The sequence below is a fragment of the Pimephales promelas genome, chromosome 24, assembly GCF_988280905.1.
Source record: "Pimephales promelas chromosome 24, fPimPro1.hap1.1, whole genome shotgun sequence".
In the NCBI taxonomy this organism is placed as follows: Eukaryota; Metazoa; Chordata; class Actinopteri; order Cypriniformes; family Leuciscidae; genus Pimephales; species Pimephales promelas.
Window position 1 is genome coordinate 14991295 of NC_142792.1, and position 22170 is coordinate 15013464.

General features: G+C 36.9%; 2 protein-coding genes across 4 annotated transcripts; both read left to right on the top strand.

The window, feature by feature from the left end:
• The first annotated feature begins 179 nt into the window (after positions 1-179).
• tmpoa (thymopoietin a) lies at positions 180-14791 on the top strand. 3 transcript variants are annotated; one of them, XM_039668435.2, is made up of 14 exons: positions 180-486; positions 5428-5545; positions 7030-7179; positions 7262-7404; positions 8563-8664; positions 8873-8941; positions 9750-9887; positions 11126-11260; positions 11356-11448; positions 11547-11606; positions 11689-11877; positions 12146-12271; positions 12514-12617; positions 13466-14791. In XM_039668435.2, the coding sequence occupies exons 1-14, from the start codon at positions 250-252 to the stop codon at positions 13806-13808; spliced, it is 2007 nt and encodes a 668-aa protein (XP_039524369.2). In that variant the 5' UTR covers positions 180-249; the 3' UTR covers positions 13809-14791. The 3 variants fall into 3 exon arrangements, with proteins under 3 accessions (XP_039524369.2, XP_088982845.1, XP_088982846.1); XM_089126719.1 differs by lacking the exon at positions 11126-11260 and having other exon boundaries at positions 181-486; XM_089126720.1 differs by lacking the exons at positions 8563-8664; positions 8873-8941; positions 9750-9887; ... (3 more) ...; positions 11689-11877; positions 12146-12271 and having other exon boundaries at positions 186-486.
• A 372-nt stretch (positions 14792-15163) lies between these two features.
• Positions 15164-20422, top strand: slc25a3a (solute carrier family 25 member 3a). The gene is made up of 8 exons (XM_039667582.2): positions 15164-15271; positions 15391-15536; positions 16913-17040; positions 17122-17301; positions 17406-17587; positions 18670-18842; positions 18953-19063; positions 20056-20422. The coding sequence occupies exons 2-8, from the start codon at positions 15407-15409 to the stop codon at positions 20217-20219; spliced, it is 1068 nt and encodes a 355-aa protein (XP_039523516.2). The 5' UTR covers positions 15164-15271; positions 15391-15406; the 3' UTR covers positions 20220-20422.
• The last annotated feature ends 1748 nt before the right edge of the window (positions 20423-22170 follow it).

Here is a 22170-nt window from a genome sequence, read left to right on the forward strand (position 1 = left end):
TTTTCTTTGTGTGCTATATTTGTTCTACATGCTAATTCAATTTTTAGTATGTTAGTAGGTGAATCTCCTATTAACAAGTGGTTCAACTCGTCTATTTAAACGCCAGTGATTTTAAATGATCTATCTACCAATCAGAGCGCTTCTTTCTGCGGAACGCATCCAATAGGGGTCTCTCTCCTAAGATGGTCACTGATCCCATAAAAGAAATCAGTCTCAGCCAGCGATAGTGCCCTGTTCAAGCCAACAGACATGTCGGAATTTCTGGAAGACCCGTCTGTGCTCACTAAAGATAAGCTTAAAAGTGCGCTGTTGGCCCATAACGTGGCTTTGCCGAATGGCGACCAGAGGAAGGATGTGTACGTGCAGCTGTACTTGAAGTATCTGACCGCGCAAAACAAAAAGAGCAGCGGCTCTCCAGATGTCTTTTCCAGCGACGAGGATCTGCCTCCAGCCCCCGTGATCTCCAACAGGAGCCGCTCTGGCAGGGTGGGTTCGGAGAAGCTTGCTTTGTTGGCTGTTGACTTGCTTTGCATGTGAAATGAATCAAATTGAGCTGATGCAGGTCGCGGTATTGGTGTTTGTTAATGCTATCAAGTCGTGCATTTTCTAAAAGTGTGTTTGTTGGGTTTAGAATTATCAGAGAAAATAAATGTCATAACTAACTGTGATGTTTGCACATGCAAATGAAAACAAACCCCGGCATGGCGAACTTTTAGTTTTACTATTGGTGTCCGATTCGTGAGCGAATCGTTATATTTTGAGTTGGATCATTTCTGTGAATCATTTGAGTTGGATCACAAAACCGGTCTGAACGGTGTGGTTACGGAATGACTGTAACTTATCAGTTTTATCACACTCATTAAATATAGTTGGTTTAAAAATGATGAATAGCATTTTATTAAAACTTGCGATACTTTCAGCCGAGGGTTGAGAATGTTTTAAAATTATGATCTGAACTGAACTGAGACGTCGTGGAATGACAATAAACGCCATTAAAAATAAATAAAAACGCGAAATGTTAGCAAGACGTGTTTATCACTTTATTTGAATGAAAAGAACGTGTAATTTGGAACGTCGGCACGTAATTCTATTAACGAAGTATTTTTAAAACCGGATTTTGAAACTAGCTGTTCGAAAGAATCGATTCGGACTTCCTATCACTTCACTACCGGGCGATAGTTTCCCGCTTAAATGTATCAGTCAGATTCAATGGATTATTTTCACGTTTTTAAAATCCATGCCCCTATCCATAAATAAAAAAACGAATTACAGAAATTATAACGTCTTGAAAATCTTGCACTTCTATATGTTAACGTTATCTCAGTTACACATCTGTTTTAGGCGTGCCCATAAAGTAAACATCCCAGCTTGAATTAACACTTCAGTAAAGATTCATAATGTGGAAAATAGCATCCCATAACGTTAGTAGTTTTGATAGAAAATGGACACGATCTTGCTGTGAAAATGTTGCTGGTGGTTTTTGGGATTCTTGAAAAATGTTACAGTGATGAAACACCTGGTGGTTCTTTGAGAAGTGGGAGTGTTTTCCCCCCACTTCTCTGGTATATATAATTTGTAATACCCACTGCTATTTAACCCACAATGTGCACTTTTATTGCTTACCAGTTATTGTTGCCATTATTAAGAGTAAGACACCATAGATGTGAATAATAGTGTCAAGTTAGTTCTGGTTATTCAGCCAACTCGATTACCTCAACCCTCCTTCCACACATAGCTACAACTTCACAGACTCCTTTTATGCAGAGATGTTTGATGTTAAAGCCAGTGAATGAGTTAGTTCGGCCTGTCATTGTGAAATATTACTTCTACGGGTGTTTCCCTGTCATTTGCAGAGTCCATATTTATTATCAGGTATGATGAACTTAACTAATATTCCAAGTTGGTAAACAAATCGCTTAAATCAGGGGTAATCGGAGTTACTGCTGACTCTCAAACTTTGTGCAAGTTTGTGTATTTATATTATTGATTTTTAAACAAGTCTACATTAAACCCTCTAGCACTCCTTTGTGCCCCCCTGGGGGTCTTCAAACCCCATTTTGAAAATGTCAGATTGAGCAGGAAGGTAATATCTCGAGAGCAGCACAAGGGCTGTTTTCATAGTAGGTTTGGTCCCTTTATTGAGGAAATACTTTCTTGTGAAGTGGAATTTTTGCTTCGGCTGCCAGATGTGTGAGTGCTTTGCATTCTTTGAAGTTGCTGTCTCTCAGATAGTAATTTTCAGAAACGCATGACACACACACAAATTGTGGACCATAGATGTTTAAATCTTCAATGAATTGAGTTTTTTGACAAAAGTTGGTCATGTTTTTTTTGTTTCAATAAAACTGGTTTACAAGCTGTGCTGCGAAAGCCACATTTGAAAAGAATTGTGGGTTTCCAGCAACGTCATGCCTCATTATTACAAATTTCCAGTGAGATGACATTAACAGTATGGGTCTCTCATACCCCTTTTCCACCAGAATGGCTTGTCTGTTGCGAATCGGCACGGGCTTGAGTGGAGTGAACGAACGGTGACGTAACACTACTGTGTGTTGTTCACCTGACTATAACCAGTCTAAAAAACATTGCACATCCCAATGTTTGTACAGGCAGTGTGGCCTTTTTGGAAATAAATTGAAACTGAAACTTGATTCACACTCTCTCTCTCGCATTGCCGGGTCTCTTTCTCGCACATAGTTTTATATTTAGATATAAAGAGTGCTATAGTGCAATGTTATTCGATTGCTCAATGAGACTGGTTCATCATTTCTTCGCTCCCCGGCTCTGTTTGAGCAAGTTTTTAGGACATCTTTTCCTCCAGGAAACACCTTTTTTGCAGTTGAACCGTTTCGAGGAACTGCCCAATCTGGAATTGCTTCAGTTCAGTAGAAAGACACTTCCCAGATTGAATAACCAGCTTTGCAACGGCCCATAAAACTTCTCAAACCATGAACCGTAAAATGTCAGAAAATAATTAAAAATGTTTTTGTTACACAATATTAATTGAAATCTAAAAAAAAAAAAAATGCTCAAACCCATGTTGTTCACAGGCACATGCTGACTCTGACGTTCTCGAAAACTGTAGGTTTTGAGGGTGTTGTCTGTGGACTGAGGAAGGTTTTTCTTTTCTTTTTTCCTGCATCCTGCTGGAATGCTGCGATTTCTGAAAGTTTGAGTCGGCAGTGTTCCAGATCAGCCCTGGTGAAGGCCCCTCTCTGAAGCTCATACGCCTTCATGATCTCCTCCTGCCCCTCGTAATACATTCTCTCCTTCTCCACTTCACTGTTTTCACCATTTCTCCTCGGTCACATGCTTGCATTTGTGGAGCAGGGCTCGACTCCAGGGAATGTGGCTGGATTTGCATTGTTCTTGCTTTGTCCCACTCAGTCTGAAAGTTTGCACTTATGCCTCCAGAATAATGGCACTATCACTGTGGCACATTTATTTTATAATCATTAACCTTATTGGTTTATCCAAATGAACGTCGCGTACCAGGCACGTTTCTTTTTAAACTCACCTAGTTGCCTCTGAGCTGTTTTGAGGTGTAGTAATAGTGTGTTATTATGGGCTTTGGGGATGTAAAGAATGCCCTCACATTATCTGTTAAATTAGTTGAAGTGTCTGAGGCAGTAGAGCTGTGATGGTGGCTTTTTTTCTTTTGGTTCATCTCTGTCTCTAATTTGAAGCATGCAGAATGCTAGAGACCTGTTGCCAAAAATAACACACCGGGTATGTTTTTTTTTTTTTTTTTGCCACCACACCTTTCATTCAAATCTGTTAAGAAAATTAGCAGCCTTCTCTCTTGTCTATGAATGTTCTCATATTTCTCCTGATATTTCAAAGCAATTGACAATGATAGTAAAAGTTAGCCCGAGGAAAATGAAACTGAATTGTTATTATTGGCGTAAGTGAAATGCGCTATATAAATAAGCTTGAGTATCTTAGCTTGCCTAATGAATACAAACTGTGTTAAAATCGAATATGAGGAAAGACAAAAATGCTGAAAAAACAGTAAAAACAGACAAGATATTTCTGAGGCCACGTTTACACAAAGCTGGGTATTTAGAGAAACAAATATTTTCCCCCTCTCCGCTTTCAATAATAACATCGTGCGCACACCCGCATAAATACGCCGTCGAGCGGCATCATATCTATGCCAAACCTATGGGCGGCAGTGTAGGAAGAAGGATAAAGCCATGCAAGCCAATCAGAATCGACAAGAGAGAACCTAAAACGCAGTTTCTCCCAGTTGACACGACAACACATAACTGCCGTTTTCAGAAATCTCCACTTTGGCCGGAGTTTTTAGAAAAAACAGTTTCTGTGATTAAAAACAGGGTTTTCGTGTAAATGAGTGGCCAAACCGCAGGTTTTCCCTTCGTGTAAACGGGGTCAGCAGCTTGCGACCAACACATGGTGTGCCCTGTAAAATTTGCCAATAAACTTTACTCGCATATAATAAACCTTTATCAACTTCTGGTAAACTCAAAGCTCAAGCATGTGCGAGACAACGTGCGAGAACCAATTAGATTCATTCTCATGTGTTACGCAGCATCTTTGAGCTTCAGAAAGAACCAATGAGGTTTGTTGTCGTGCGTCAAGCAGGTTCGGTTGAGCTTCTGTTTATGTTCCCTGATCAATGTTTATATGTAGATAAAAGCCTAAATTAAATATGTTCATTATATGAAGCGATCGTGTCTCTTCAGAAAATTTAGGCATTTTCCAAACTATCGGTATCTGCATTTATAAGGCGCCACACATCCTGCATTTGTATTAAAACTCCTAAATAACTAATGTTAGGGAAATCTTTTAATGTTTTTTTTTTTTCCGCGTTTCTGAAAAAATATATATATCGGCCGATATATCGGATAATCGGAATATCGGATTTTAAAACGTATCGCCCTTCAAAATCCTTTATCGGTCGGGCTCTACTAAACATATAGATTAGTTTTACGATCTCTTTATTATGAACTTTTTGAAGTCTCAAAGTGGTAGTTTTGTTTTTGAAAGTTTTGATCTTCATTTGTGTTCCGAAGATGAACTAAAGTCTTTTTTGGTTTGGAGCAGTATGAGGGTAAATGAGAGTAAATGATCGATGACAGAATTGATTTTTGGGGGAACTATCCCTCTAAACCAAATTTTTGGCCTCATGTAGCCTAATCCTTATTCGTCAAAAAGTTTTGTACTTAACTAGTTTCCCAGTACCCACGTAAACTGAAACCTTTGTTATTATTTGTTTTGCATGCCACACTATAATTAAGAGCTGTCAGGTGTATTTATACACCTGTTCTTCAAGTTCAAATACTTTACGGTATAATGTCATCTTAACATGTTTTATTACAGATAAATGTGCATTCCTGAAAACTGTGACTACTAAATTGAAAACGATAAACCGCATGATGTATGATGTGACTCTTTGCTTCGCAGAAAGCCACTAGAAAAACGGACAAAGTTCGTCCAGAGGATGTTGATGTCACTGAATTGAGCGATGAGGGTTTGAAAGACCTGTTGCTGAAGTATGGCCTGAATGCTGGACCTATTGTTGGTAAGCCGCTTTTGAGATTTAAACTCGAGGAAATATTTAGTTATATTGTACGTCTTCTTGGGTCTTACGTTTACCTTAAAGTATTTGGGCACTTTATTGTATTTGATAACGAAATATCAAACTAAGTGCTAGCTATTTGTTAAAGACATAAAACACAACATACACAAATTGAAACTAAAATACATATATGGTTCAAAGTGAATATTAATTAATTAAGTCAATTAAAGTTGTTTGGCAATGTTTTTGAAGAAAGCTAATGTGTGAATCTGAGGAGAACTGACTTCATATTCCTTGAAACTGTAAAAACACCTGTAATAAATGGGGCATTTATGTGATAGGATATGTTGTTTGTATTTAACCATATTCACTTCATAGCCCTTAATCCTGTAATCGTGGACAAATGTGGGCACAGAGGACTGTGGTATGATCCTAATTTTTGTTTATTATAAATGTTACATCACTGTCTTCGATAAAGTTTTGTCTATCCATTTTTGATGGGTTTTTTTATTTTGGGGGTATTTTTGAATTTATTTACTTCAAAAAGTACCATATTTTCTATGTAAATTATGCTTATTTTTATGTTTTTTTTGTTTTTGTTTTTTTGAACTACATTAAAATATCATCCCAATAAGTTCTTAGAGCGAAAACCTAAAGATGAAGTGACTTTGCTGTCACCTGGTGTTTTATTTTGGCTTATTTCAGAATGCTCCAAATTATAGTTTTTCCCATTCATTTCAATGGGTGCCCATTTTTGACCCAAATACAAGATTAAGGTTTTTTTTCACCCACTTAACATTGTAGAATTGAGTCAACAAAAAAAATGTGTGTGTTCAGGAGGCGAACTTAGGAAAAGTAGCCAAGTCTTGTACTGCTCAGATCAAGGGAAGTATTTTTGAAAAATAAATTATAACAATTTTTTATTTTAGATTTATTTAAACAATAACTAGCCCAAATTTGAAGATGGATTTAATAATATGCAAATACATAAAGAAATAAATGTTGCAAATCTTGCGATAGAGTACAGTGAAAATGTAAACATACCATGCATAAAGCATGAAATACCTTTTTTTTTTTCATGTTACATGGAGGATTTGAAATACCCCCTGAAATAGATTTTATAATGAAAAGCCCATTAAATGTATGAAATGCGATATGCGCAAAAATCTTGTCTTGTCTTTCAGCAACTAAACAAAGTCTTTATTCTCTGGAATAATCCGAATTGTCTCGTGGTGTTGTACAAGGCTATCAGTAAATCAGCAGTTTCACCAGGCATTCAGCTTTGCATGTTTTTGCAATTCTGGCTTGAATAGTGTCCTTAAATGGATGTTGGAAAAGCCTTTCTCACGACTTGTTACGAATAAGGCCATATTATAACTTTTTTTTTTTCCATTTGAATCCACCTCTAAATGAAACGATATATTTCAGCTATGATGTTTGTCCTACTACTGCTTTGACATAAACACCAAACAATGTCTTCACATCAGCGTCCACTCGTAAGGTGTACGAGAAGAGGCTTCAGAAGCTGCTGGATCAGGGTCCTCCTGAAGCTGTGGCTCCTCTCTCAGAAACATCCCAGACAGACGGCGGCCAGAATGGCAACACAGACTCAGACCAGTACAGCGACAAGGAAGAAGGTAACAGACAAACAGATCCCTTTATTTAACCATGTTCTTATAGAAATGAATACGTCAAAATGCTCTCTTTTCTGTTCGTTAGAAACCGTAGCTCCAAGCCCTGTGTCTCTGCCCGAACCTGAACCGGAAGTGGAGGTCGAACCCATCCCAGTTGTGGAGAGACCAGTCAGGAGCCGAGGGAAAACGCCAGTGACCAGCAGGACACGCAGTAGTCAGCTTAACAAGGTGAGGTGCATTATGTTGGCTCATGTTTTGATTTCTGAAGGATCATGTGTCACTTTGCCATTACAAAGAGTACATTTCATTTTGAAATGGACAAAAATAGGGTTTCTGCGGGTCCATTAGAGTCTCTAATCTAAGTCTTAAATTCATAAAGTCGCTATTGGCCATCACCACGCCTACGTTATGAGGTAGCTCTGCACTGTTACACTACGTGAACTCAATCTGAGGCCCACATAGAAGAAAACGAGTAGTTAAATGACGTCGTTTTTTTTGTTCTTTTTGCACAAAGTGTTCTCGTCGCTTGTTAAACTTAAGATTGAGTCACTGTAGTCACTTGGACTATTTTAACGATGTTTTTACTTTCTGGGCTGGCAAGTTTCAGTTACAATAGAAGCCTATGGAGGAGTGATCCAACTCTCAGATTTGATCAAAAATATCATAATTATGCGTTCCGAATATGAACAAAAGTCTTACCGGGTTGGATGACCATGAGGGTGAGTAATTACTGACAGAATTTTTGGGTGAACTGACCCTTTAATATCCATCCATGGTGGTTGTTTTCAGCCTCATCTTTCACAAGTTAAGCAAAAGGCTGACGATATGATGGTTCACATTATTTCAATTACAGTTAGCACCCCCACTGTCTTGTATTCCTTGCTTTTTTTCCTTTCTTTTTTTTTTTTACTTTAGCTTTGACTTGGTCTAGACTTTAATCCTCTTTTATTTTTGAATTCCATCCTCTCCTTCGGAGACACTTGGTATCTCATTCCTGTGATTTTACTCAGTCTCACAGCTCTGAAAACTCGAAGATCTTTGTTTAGGTCACTTGTAAACGACTAGCCAGGAGGATACTGTCTTCAAACACTTCTTGCTACTTTGCTCACATAAAAGCTGTTTAGGCAGTACAAGCAGCTCACATTAGTCTAAAGAATCAGTTCTTTAGTCTCTAACATGAACGGTTCTTTTCCCATGTGATGTTCCCACCTGCATATTTTCCCACCATTATCTGTTAAGAGTTCAGCAGCACCACCTGCTGTAGAAGAAATCTGACTGACTTCGGGTGGTCACACATTTAAATGTTGTCACACCACCTGTGAAGATCAGATTCAGGCCATTTGCTTCTCTATGGAAAGTTCTGGATCTTTTGCTTGTGACGTATAGGAGGATAAGCAGGAGGACGATTGGCCGGTTTTGAATGTTAAGAGAAAGCCGAAGAGATCTTCTCACAGGCTGGATCAGATGGTTCCCGCCAGCGACGACACCGTAACTCAATCTGTGGTTTTGTTATTAACAAACATCACCTGGTTTCTGGGTGTGGTAACTTTTGGGATCCGCACAAGGCGTGTTTTGGTTTGCACATGGGTGAACAGTGTTTGGTTGAGCCTTATATTTGTTTCACGAACTAACCGAGGCCGTAATGTACTTTGACTCAATTGTAAACAAGGTTTGTGTGAATGTCTGGTGTTTTCAGGAAAACTCTGAGCTCTCATCTGCAGAGTACTTCCCTGTTTCGCAAGACAGGAGAAGAACAGGACATGTGGTAGGTGGCTGTGACACTAGTGTAGCGCTAATGTTCAAAGTCAGGGATGGGGAAACTTTGGTCCTGGAGGGCCACTGTCCTGCAGAGTATAGTTTTAACCCTAATCAAACACCTGAACAAGCTAGTCAATAGGTGTGTTTGACTTGAAGCAGCGCTGCGCAGACTAATCGTGTATGACATCAAAGTACAGCGAGACCAGGTGGCTCTTTATAGTTTAGTATCGCTCTTGCTGTTCTTTGATGCCAAACACCGATGACCGATTAGGCGAAGACGCCTAATGTCTTCGGGATTACCAGAACGCTACAGACTAGAGCCCGACCGATAAAGGATTTTGAAGGCCGATACCGATATTTTGGGGTTTTAAAATTCCGATATATCAGCCGATATTTTATTTATTTATTTGAAACTGGACATGATAGTCACAAATTTTGTCAGGCTTATTTGAGTTAAGAGAACTGATGGGGATGTTCTTTTAATTGTTATTCAAGAAATGTATGTATCGTGACCAACTCAACGAGTGTTGCCAACAGGAATGCCCTCTGGTGGACAAACTATACAACTCCAACACTCATGACATGGTTCAAGCGTGTTTTATCCGTTTTTATTTTATTTTTGAAATATTCATTTATCAGCCATTATAACTGCCGATACCAATAGTTTGGAAAATGCCTAATATCGGTCTGGCTCTACTACAGACAGGTGTTTTATATCAGGTTTGGTGCTAAACACTCCAGGGCAGTGTCCCATCCTTGGTCCAAATTATTAGCCTGACCTAAAAAAAAAAAACGCTTCTATCCTCCTATTAAAGGCAGAAAGAAAAGAGCCGAGACCATTGCTTAAAGACAGGACATCACAGCTCTCGTCTAAGACTGAATCTCTGAAGCGACGCAGCGCACCAGTCCGCTTGTTTCGGCCTGATTTGAACGAGGCTCCCACCACTGATAAGGTGTCTTTCTACTTAAAACCCTCTTTGGAGACTTCAGTTTTATATGCAAAACATAACTATTGAAGTTTTTTTGTGAAATTATTAATGTTTCTAAATGGTTGCGTTTTTAGGGTCATCCTTGTCATGCAGTGTCTTTTGAAGTTTAGCATTCTAAACTTGTTGCTTGTTTTGCATTAAGTATTTCTATGGGTGTATTTTCTGAAACATGCAACCTCAGGTAGTTACATTTGATTAATAGTCCAATGCAATACCGAGAATTTATATTGAATTTTATACTCCATGGTTATACTAATGAAACGTTATTCACAAAAACAGATAAAACAGACACCCCTCGTTGTGTTTATGCTTCTTTTTAAAATTATATTAAATAAACATAACTATATATAAAATTACATCTAAACCTATGTACGTTTCGTTTCAAAGACGGGAGGACAGTAAATATTGAAGACTCTGCCATAATCCCGTTTTCCTTGGTTTTCCTCCGCTTTAATCTACACAACCGGAAATGGACGAGCATCCTTATGTCAAATGCGGAACTTATGCGTGCATATAGCCCATTAGAAGCTAATTATTTACCCCATGTTGAAAATCCATCAGGAAGCTAATAGTAGCCATTGCCCAGGACTGAGGTGTCAATATTAGGTAATGTTAATTTGTATTATAATTATCAATATTTTAATATTTAAACTTAATAAATACACTTAAAAATAAAACCTCACAGAATCTTCCTAAAATTGATGTCACTTCCTGGATGATCATGGCTTTTGTGGCCTATATTTCTCATTTAAAACCAAATTCCCAAAAAACACGATTTGTTTGAGTTGTCATTTAAATATAATAAGAATATTTTTAAATTGACAGTTTTTTGCTAAAATTGCAACAACGATATACATGGCCAAAGAAAATCATTTAAAATTCACCATCATGTCTGCCTTTTTAAAAGTATGTAAAAATACTTTTAAAAAATTGTATCCAGTATATTAAGCAATACGTGAATGGGACATCAGAAATGCACCACACAGTAAGAATGAACCATAGGTAGTATATTTTGATATATTTTTTTCTTTTTTTTTTTTCATTTGTTTTTCATCTGTTTGTTCGGAAATCGCATGTCTCATAGGATTTGAGTTTTTGGGGTTTATCCTTTGGTAGGTCCTGAAGAAACTTCCCACATAAACCATGAGGATGCAGATCTTATTCTAAAGTCATAGTGTTTCTTATGATGTCATATATTAAAGGCATTGCCAAAAGAACCCAAACCTTCGACGCGGTCCTCCATGTCTGCGACTGACTGGTCAGAATCCCCTAAACATCACAACTCTTCTTACCGCTCCACCATACCCAGTTCACATGACGTTAGTCCAGTTCACAAGGTGCCAACTGTCTCTTTCATAAATCTTGACTACGAGAGCATCACGTATAATCCTGTTAATGCATCGCTCAAATGTCTTTTGTGGTTTCTCTGTAGTTTGATGAGAATACCCCTGACACCACTTCCCCTCCGATTAGGCAGCCCAATCGAGAGCCGCTTGTTTCCCTTCTTAACACTGCTTGTGTTGAGGTGATGCACACACTTCCATCTATAGTTAATGCTTTAACCTGTAAATCAAGGCATTTATGCAACGTAAAGTGTCTTAATTAAAATTTTCGTAATCTCAGGTTGATGACCAGGGTATGCAGGACATCCTGAGCTGTAGACCTGCGAGCCGAGCTCCTGTGGTACATCTCCGCTACGCAAGGATAGTTTATACATGTATTAAACATTCATTTTAGTGGCTCATGACAGTTTTTTCTTCTGAAGGCACAGGAAGTCAAATCTGTCTCTGTATCGAAGTACTCAAGGCCTCATTTGAGTCAGAACAAACCCTTGACAGACATGAGACTTGACTGCGATGGCCAAACAAAGGTTTTCCCATCACACCCGCTTTCTTTTAGGGACTCCCGTGTGGCTCCAGAGGACTCTCTTCGTGTCTCGTTTGACCTTTCCCAGGTTTGCTGATAATTGTTGTTCATTTGTTAATGACATGGTACACTCTTAACAATAAAGTTTCTTTGACATGGAACCTTTCCATTTCTTTATACTGGAAAAGAGATCTTTAGATGTTCTTCTCGCTAAGAAAAAGGGGTTCTTTTAAAAACTGTTGACCGAGAGATTCATTGTAGAACTCAAAATGGTTCTTTTTGGAGCCTTTATTTTATTAAGAGTGTATTTGGTTTTAGTTACAATGTTCCATCATTTACATTGTTGGTTTTATCAGGGGAGCTGTGGCTCACCAGAAACCCTGCCCAAGACAAGACAGTCCAAAATCACGCCTTTCCTCTCCCAAATCACTTCTGTCCGAGGACTTGATAGCAGCCAGACGGAGACACCAAAGAAGGAGATGGTAATTTCATGAGCTCTGGTGGATAATGGTGATGAGGAAACTTAGTTGGACACGTTTACGGCACACTTGTTTACCTCGGGTCATACCTGGTTGTGGTGTTGTATAATGTTTTTCTTTCTTTTGTTTTTGAAGTGAAAGCTGAAAACATGGATCTTCAGAAATTGCTGCACATGCAAGGATTTATGGTGTTCGATTTCCCGCCTCGGTGTTCACATCATTGTGGTTTTTGTCTTTGTGCGCAGGTGGAAAAGATGTCAGCCATTGATCAGACCCCGAGGACGGTAGAAAGAGATCTGCTAAAAGAGATCTTTCCTGATGAAAACCTCAGCACTCCCACTGGAATCAGGTATGGAGGGGAGGTTGTTTCAAGAATTCGCACTGAACAAACACCAGGGGCCGGATTCATGAAACATTCTTAAGGATTAAATTGACATTAAATTAACTGCCCGTTTCTTCTTTTTTTTTTTTTTTTCAAAAATGTTTCTTAAAGTGATCTTCACCCAAAAATGAAAATTATGTTATCATTTGCTCATATACAAAATCAAATAACATTTAAGCATTTCTTGCTCCTTAGACATGAATACATGTGAGTTTATTAATAATATAATAAGGTCAATTATTAAATCTAGGGCTGTCAAACGATTAATCGCGATTAATCGCATCCAAAATAAAAGTTTGTGTTTACATAATATATGTGGGTGCACTGTGTATAATTATTTTGTGTGTGTATATATATATATATATATATATATATATAAATACACACACATGCATGTATATTTAAGAAAAAATATTAATTATATATAAAATGTGAATACTGTGTATGAATACAAACGATTAATCAGCCCTATTAAATCCATAAACATTTATTTCATGACATTTAACCTAAGCCAAATTCACCTAGTCATAAAAGATATTTTTAAATAATAAATCTAAACAAAATGCATGTTATCAACCCATAAAACTATACAATTTTGGAAGTCTTAAATTGTCTACACGCAAAAAAAACCCCATAAGTCTCACATAGTGAAGGATTCTGCACTGCAAAAAAAAATATATATATATATAATATATATATATATATAAATATTTTAGCATTTTTTCCCCATGTAAACCTTTTTTTAAAACAAGATATACTTTTTTTTTTTAGAGAATCTATATCAAATTAAGTATATTTTTCAATTGTGTTTCTAGTGCCACCTGTCGCCGACCAATCAGAGGAGCAGCTGGCCGGCCCCTGAATGAGACCTGGCTGGACGAATCCCGTCTCCGTCTCACAGAGTTCAGAGAAACCAGCTCCTCCTCCTACAAAGAGACCCGATCAGTTCCACGCGTGTCCGCCATCCCTCTAGCAGCTTCCAGACCTGCGGCGCCCCCTGCTGTGAAGACCAGAGCACGGCGCAGCCTGCCTGTGTGGGTACAACTTGTGCTGCTGAGCGTGCTCGCTGGATTCCTGTTCTTCGTCTACCAGGCCATGGAAACTAATGAGGTTGGACTCTTCAAGCAGAGCGGGGCCGTTGACGGCACTAGCAAATGAACGTCATGCGGCTCACCCAAGTCTTTGCCCTCTTTATCATACTCAGCCAGTACCTCCCTTTGATTCTGCAGTCGTGGACTTTTAACTGAGATCTTTATATATTCATACAAAGACAGAAACTCACCGATTTTGCTTTTTTTTTTTTTTTCTCTGCTATCATACCCTCTTTGAGATAAACTGGTTTAGAGGAATGAATCCTGGTTTTAATTTTAAAAATCACGTTTTTTGCCTTTGTATGTTTGTGTGTTTTTCTTTGTTTTGTTTTTTTTATTAACGATAGTGTCGTCCTTAAGTCGGAAATGCTGAAGGAGTTGGCTAAATACACTTGTTTTGTTTGTGAACTACATTTAGCGTCTACTTGTGACAATATTTTTGCATTTATTTTCACATCTAGCGCTTTAAAGGTGCCGCATTCATCTTAACGTTGATGTAGTATTTATGTACATGTTGTCGGAATACAAATATTTTTCAATAAACTGTTTTGCAATGTATTCTGGAAGATAAGGTCATTTCACTATTTTATTATAGTTTTCATCATTTCATTTTTGTTATTTCAGGATCTTGCAGGTGGTTTTATAAAGCGTAACATTTCAGCAATTAACTAATAACACCAACTGAAAGGGTTTGCATCTAAAAAGCTTACATTTGTTTGCTAAAATTTCGATTATATACACTGAAATTTGGAATATATACATTATAAATTGTCAATTTAATCAACTTTTTTTAAAAGTATGTCTTTGGAAACAAATTTGTGTTAATAAACGCAAGAACCTGATACTTTATGTATTACATTGGTCGAATTGGACAGTGTGTAAACTGCCCATTATTTAGCCGTTTACTCTGCTTTAAAAACTGATTTAATAGCCTGATTCTGTATTTATTTTACATTATAAGGTGCTGCAGATTTGTGGGATAAACCTGGGAGGGTTCAGATACTTTTTATGTAAATGACAGAGTGTGGTTTAATAAAGCCTTTTACCTCATTTTTTTGTGTGTGTCTAAATGTTTGACCTAAATTATGACATTCCCTCTACTAAATGTTGTCTGTAGGGTTCCTCGCAGACGAACTGGAAATTCTGACCTCACTTTGATCTTGAATAGGTAAGGATAAGGATTCAAGGCTCTTTGCTCTGGTCCAGGAATAGAATAGTTTAATCGCCTTACACTACGCACTCCTGTGTGTAATAAGCTCACACCATGAGCTCAAGTTTGCAGTGGGTCTCAACTAAACAGTAACAAATTTAGTTGGATTCATATTTACACCCATAACTTGATACACTAGCTGTTTTGGTTTTGTCTGTTTGTTTGAATGAACGCTAATGTGGCCAATAATACCATCATAGCTCTTTCCAATAGCAAGTCTCTGTAGTGACGTCACAGAAGGTCAGGGGGATTTAGTCTGAGGTCATCTGACATCCTGCCGCTGATGCACCCAGGAGGCGTCGTTTCCTTACAACCGACAAGTGAGTGTACCGTTTCTCTTTAACGTGAATTTTCTGAAATATTTGAATGAGAGATAAATACTGTTCCTCAGGAATGTATGTAACAACAAAACCCTAACTTTTTGTTATGATTTTGCCAGTAAAGCCCTGGTGAAAATGTACCCAACCACCTTAACACAGTTGGCACGGTCGAATCCTTTCCAGACTCCTCTTTTCTCCATTAAACCAGATCAGCTACACGAGAGCCGGCAGATAAAACGCAAACTTGCTGCAGCATCTCATAATGGTAAGAAGTTATTGTTCTTTATCTTCTGAAGTCGCAAACAGAATTGGACGTATTGAATAGGCTTTATGTCCAAGATTTTATTTATTTATTTATTTATTCATGGATGTAATGTTAAAGCTCAGTGAAATTACACTATGCTATTTTTTAAAGTGCTTGTCATTCCATTCTTAAAGAATTAACTTCCTCCACAAGGATTACACGTCTGGCTAATAGACTTAATTGTCATGATTGCCTGCTAAGGCACTTTTTCTCAAGACTGTTAAAAGGAAAGTTAACCCAAAATGAAAGTTATATCACCAAATACCCGTTCCATCCTCCATAATGGGAGACATTTTGAATAATGTGCTGAATCTGGTTGTTTTCTTCAATGCAATTACAATGAATGAGGACAAAAAGCATGCAAATTCATTGTTTATTGTAGTCAAAACGATTTGTGAATTCTATTCCAAGTCTCTGGCAGTCATGCAATAGTTTTGTGACAAACAGGCTCTTTTTCCCAGTTTTTATACTGTTATCTGCTGCAACAATGTTCATTGGGGAAAGTTTTTCAAAGTAAGTTTATGACAACTGTCATTAGGTGGCTTTCGCTCAATTGTGACATTTTGAATGCAAATATGACATTGTTTAAGATGTCTTTATGACATTTTGACATAAACCACAACATCATAACCTGTCAGTGTCTTTGTCATGACAACTTGAAATAAAATGAAGTTAAACTGTCATGTGGTTGGCTTTGACATTGGCTGTCATGAGGCCCTTATAACTGTGTCATGAATATTTTTCGTGACCTCAACTACAGTCGTACACATTGAATTTGACATTAAAAAATTAGAATGGCTTCATGACAGCCGATGTCAAAACCAACCACCTGACGGTTTAATGTAATGTTAACCAATAAAGCTAAGTGGTTTCTTAAGTTTTATAATTAATCTGTCATGTTTATGACAGGTTGTGTTGTCTTAGTAATGTCAAGTTGTCATGACAAAGACACTGACAGGTTATGATGTATTGGTTTATGTCAAGGTGTCATAACAAAGACATCTCAAACAATGTAATACTTGCATTAAAAATGTCAGAACTGAGCGAATGACACTTAATGACATAAAACTTCCTTCATATTCATAACATATGTCAACATTTTAACAATCTTACTATGAATATTTTTCCACTATATTCATCTTTTGTGAAGTTTAAAGTTTCCATGGATGTTAAATGTTCTTCATGGAACCATAGGTGCCAAAAGAAGCTTTATTTTTCTTCAAAAGAAGTGTGACTTATGATTTTCCATTCTGTATTACACACACAGTATTGATATTTGTGATCAAATTTAAAGGGAATTGTCGTGATGTCAAATGACGAGTGTTTTCCTCCCTCAGATGCAGAGGTGAGCTGTGAATATGGGTCAAATAAATTTTACGCCCTCTGCGGTTTCGGTGGTGTTTTGAGCTGTGGCCTCACACACACTGCAGTCGTGCCCCTCGACCTCATTAAATGCCGCATACAGGTCATTTAACATTAAACACTAAACAAGTTACCAACTTACCAGGCAGACATTCGCTAATGCATAATTCCTGTTGTCAAACAGGTGGACCCGGGTAAGTACAAGTCCATCTTCAATGGCTTCTCAGTCACTTTGAGAGAGGATGGCGTGAGAGGGCTGGGCAAAGGATGGGCTCCAACATTCATTGGTTATTCCATGCAAGGCCTTTGCAAGTTTGGGTTCTATGAAGTCTTTAAGTCTCTGTACAATGACATGCTTGGAGAGGTAAGTCTACATGTGGGATACACATTCAAAACAGTTATTTGAATATATCTGTGCTAGATAGATCTAGAGCTAACTGCTGCCGTTTGGTTTGGTCTGGTAAACAGGAGAATGCTTATTTGTGGAGGACGTCCGTATATCTGGCGGCATCAGCCAGCGCGGAGTTTTTCGCCGATATTGCACTGGCTCCAATGGAAGCGTGCAAAGTGCGCATCCAGACACAGCCCGGCTACGCTAACACCCTGAGGCAGTGCGCCCCCAAAATGTATGCTGAAGAGGGGCTAAACGCGTGAGTAGATCCTTAACTCTCTGCTCTTTCTCACTTAAAGGTCACACTTGTGTCAAAATAAACTGGATTTGTACTATAATGTATATATAGTAATATTTATTCTTTAATATTTTTTATTTTTATTTTGATGGGATTTTTTGGAGTATCTTTTGCTAGAAAATACTATTTCATGCCTAATTTAATGCTGATTCTTTGTCATTATTTGAGTAAAAATTGTTTCAGTGTACTAGACACCTATATTTTCATGTAGCACCTACTGTATATTTTAGTATTCAAAGTATTCTCCTCTAAATTTTGCACCATTTATTCCTATTAGTTTTATTTTAGTGTTATTCATATTTTTAATAGGCTTTCTTATGATGTTACATTTTGTTATGCCTTTTGTTGTGCATTTATTTAAATATTGCTATTTGGGTTTATTTTTTCAGTTTGTCATATTTTTCATTTGTTTGCTGTTTATCATTTTAGTCACACAAGATTTTATTTTATTTCAGTGAACAATGTTTTAATAGTTTTAGTTTAGTAAATGATGATAACCATAATTTCTATAAAATAATACATATATTATCCAAAATAAAAGTTTGTGTTTACATAATATATGTGGGTGCACTGTGTATAATTAATTTGTATATATAAATACACACACATGCATGTATATTTAAGAAAAAAATATTATTTATATATAAAATATTTATATTTATATAATATAAATTATATATAAATCTATATACAGTATATACTTGAAAATATTTTTTAAATATACACAAGCATGTGTGTGTATTTATATATATATATATATATATATATATATATATATATATATATATATATATATAATGATTATACACAGTGCACCCACATATATTATGTAAACACAAACTTTTATTTTGGATGTGATTAATCGCGATTACTCGTTTGACAGCCCTAATATGTATATATTAATTAAATTAAAAGTTACAATGGAGTTTGTCTATATATTATGCCCTACTTGATAATTAGATTTTTTAGGCCCTTCAGAAGGCCCTTCAGAAGACCTATATTGTGTGCTGGAGAACTGATTGTTGTTATTGTCATCTGTGCAGGTTCTATAAAGGTGTTTTTCCCTTATGGATGAGGCAGATCCCCTACACCATGATGAAGTTTGCCTGTTTCGAACGAACCGTGGAGATGCTGTACAAACACATAGTACCAAAACCCCGCAGTGAATGCTCCAAAGCTGAGCAGCTGGTGGTGACCTTTGTTGCTGGTTATATTGGTAAGTGCTCGGGCCCTTAGATACAAGTTTATAAACTTTGTTAAGAGTGCTGGCTCAACTTTGCATATAGATACAGATACATGAAAGCTTTGCTGTGTGTCTCCCCTCAGCTGGCGTGTTCTGTGCTATTGTGTCCCATCCCGCGGACTCTGTGGTGTCTGTACTAAACAAAGAGAAAGGCAGTTCAGCTGTTGAGGTGTTGAAAAGACTGGGACCTGTAGGTGAGTCACAGCACACATACCAGTCAACAGCAGTGGATCACAAAGAAAACATGAGGAGTTAATCTTGCCATAATGACCAGCAAGACCAGTAGATAAATTCATGGACATGAAATATTGATTTGAATTGCTATTATTTTAGACATTAAAGCGTTGTTAAAGGGATAGTTCACTTTGAAATTAATTTTTGATATGTTTTAGCTTACCTCAAGGACATTCAAGATGTAGGTGTGTTTGTTTCCACAGTCAATTTTGATATTTTTAGGTCAAACCATTCTTATCTATCAGTCATATAATGGAGGTCTATGGGGTCCACCTCAAAGAGCATGCACAGAGAAGTCATAATTAAACATGATTTAATGACTCGTAAATGTAAGTACACATTGATGGCCTAAGACACGAAACAAGCAGTTTGTGTGAGAAAATGAACAGTATTTATATAGTTTTTACCTCTTGTAACCACAGACACAAAGCACCCACGCCTTCAGATCACTTGGACGTGGCTGTGGTTACAAGAGGAAAAAACAAAATAAATACTGTTCATTTTCTCACACAAACCGCTTGTTTCGTGTCTTAGGCCATCAATGTGCACTTACATTTACGAGTCATTAAATCATGTTTAATTTGGACTTCTCTGTGCATGCTCTTTGAGGTGGACCCCATAGACCTCCATTATATGACTGATAGACAAGAACGGTTTGACCGAAAAATATCAAAACTAAAAATACTGTGGAAACAAAGACACCTAAATCTTGGATGCCCTTGAGGCAAGCTAAAACATATCAAAAATTAATTTCAAAGTGAACTATCCCTTTAAGTTGCAAAGGGATGTAATACTCATTATTACCAAAAGAGGCTGCTGTTGTACCTGGATTTATTCCCACTAGAAAACATCAGTTTCATATGGAAAAACCATAATGAACAATTTTTATTTTGCTCTTTTATCTCAGTTGATTTGATATTAGCATGTCATATGGCTTCTCTTTCTCCCACAGGTGTGTGGAAGGGTCTTGTTGCTCGAATCATTATGATTGGCACGCTGACCGCCCTACAGTGGTTCATCTATGACTCCGTGAAGGTGTACTTCCGTCTGCCCCGTCCGCCACCCCCTGAGATGCCCGAGTCCCTTAAGAGGAAGATGGGTCTCCTGGACTACTAGACTCCTCCTTTATCAACTTTATCCTGAGTAACTTCACAAATACAAAGATTTTTTTTTTCCACATTCACCCCTTGCAATAAACGCCACAGTTCCTGGTGTGTTTATCAGCGCTGAAAGCACTATTAAAGGATCATACGACACTGGGTTTCTCCAGTGTCACTGTATGTCTGTACGAATATTAGAGTAAAATCAATCACACATCTAACATCTGTTGATTTTTATTTGACTTTTGTGCTTTTTAAAACCTTTTTTCTCTCATTAGGTCACTGAATACTTTGGAATTTTGGTCGTTATTGGTGTGTATTAAAAGTGTTTTGTCTTTATATCTAGAATTTTTAAAATGTCCTAATATTAGGTAATATTTGTATACATATATTTTATATATAGTGTAAGTATATAAGCTTATTTTTATACAATAGATGCTTTTATTAAGGCGTATTTATTATACAGTAGAACAGGGTTTCAGACAGTGTTGTTTGTTTAGTAAAACTGTAAAACATATTTTTTGTTATTTGAAATAAAGATAAAATATAAATGCTGGATGAAAACCTTAAATGATAATTAGAAATATTGCCTTGGCAACTAACTGAAATGAAATAAGCTGAAGTACTAGAATTACTGAAACTTAAGTAAAAATAAATAAAATTTCATAGAAAAGAATATTTAAAAAAAAAATGTAAAAGCACACACAATGACTAAAACTAAGAAAAATGTAAATGCAAAGTATAAAAATAAAATATGACGAATACAATGTGTAAATAATATTTAAATAACTTTAAACAGCATGTAATACAATTAAACCAGAACTAATTAAATCAAAGAGTAATCCCTTACTTTAATTTTTCATGGGAAAGGTAATTAAATTACAGTAATTCATTACTTAATAATGAATTACACCCAACACTGGTTTGTGAGATTGTGATAGAAATTAAATGAATGTATAATCAAAAACATGTATATGCAGGTCACACCAGTTCGGCGAACAAGATGGAAACTCCTTCTCTTGAATATCATTTGTTTCCTTTATGAATATTTTATAGCATTTTACAATGCGATGTTACAATGAACAATGTTACAATGAACCTTCTCTCTCCCATTGTCATCACCTTGATGTAAGCAACGGGAAAATGGTGACCTGTGACCTCAGCTCTTAAGAGACATCCTATCAGAGAAACACCAAGCAAAGAGGTGTCATTCATTTCACAGAGTGTCCCTGCATTTGGACATCTTTTTAAGAGCGAAGGACGGGGTGTTCTCTTATACGTGTCTGTTTGCTCCATTGTTGTCATTATATCCCATTTGGTTTGCAGTGGCAGTACTCTGAAGAAATGAAGGCTCTGTGATTTGCTTCCTAAGCCGCTGATGCTGAGGGTCAAAGGTCACGAGGTGCACAGCTGCATTTCACTGTAACCTTTGTGCCACAAATGCATTTACTCTGTAATGGCTCCACATGCACCTTCACCTCCCTAGTTAGTATTACAGCATCAAGCCATCAGAAGTGTGTTAAAAGCACATGATTTCACTGTGATTTTATATAAATGAACTTTAGCTTTACAAAGCATATAAACTGGAATGAATAAATATATCATAACCCATATAGATGCAAAATATTGTTGGGCCAGTTGGCAATATAGAGAGGTAAATGTTAAAGCAGCTGTTTGTGAAGCTCATGTGATGTGAATTACGCAAATTAGATTTGACACTCAAATTAGTCACGGCTGGAAAAATACAAAAGTAGGAGCATTTGGATGAGACTTAATTAGACTTAGTTGGAATTTAAAAAAATATATTTTTGTTGTTTCATATAAAATAAACGTTACCTGCCATAAAAGTATTTTGTTTTTAACATTTTCATTTCATTTAACTTGACGTATTAAATAAGAAAACTAAAACGAAATATAAGATAATAAAAAACTATAGGCATGTTTTCAAAAACGAATTAAAAAAATGA

What these genes read in the sequence shown, in the direction of transcription:
- tmpoa (XM_039668435.2), top strand. Translation starts at nt 250, where the DNA reads ATGTCGGAATTTCTGGAAGACCCGTCTGTGCTCACTAAAGATAAGCTT. An exon ending in GAATGCTGGACCTATTGTTG is followed by an intron (nt 5,546 to 7,029) that starts GTAAGCCGCTTT and finishes TCTTCACATCAG; the next exon opens with CGTCCACTCGTAAGGTGTAC. An exon ending in AGACACCAAAGAAGGAGATG is followed by an intron (nt 12,272 to 12,513) that starts GTAATTTCATGA and finishes CTTTGTGCGCAG; the next exon opens with GTGGAAAAGATGTCAGCCAT.
- slc25a3a (XM_039667582.2), top strand. Translation starts at nt 15,407, where the DNA reads ATGTACCCAACCACCTTAACACAGTTGGCACGGTCGAATCCTTTCCAG. An exon ending in GCTGAAGAGGGGCTAAACGC is followed by an intron (nt 17,588 to 18,669) that starts GTGAGTAGATCC and finishes TCATCTGTGCAG; the next exon opens with GTTCTATAAAGGTGTTTTTC. An exon ending in GAAAAGACTGGGACCTGTAG is followed by an intron (nt 19,064 to 20,055) that starts GTGAGTCACAGC and finishes TTTCTCCCACAG; the next exon opens with GTGTGTGGAAGGGTCTTGTT.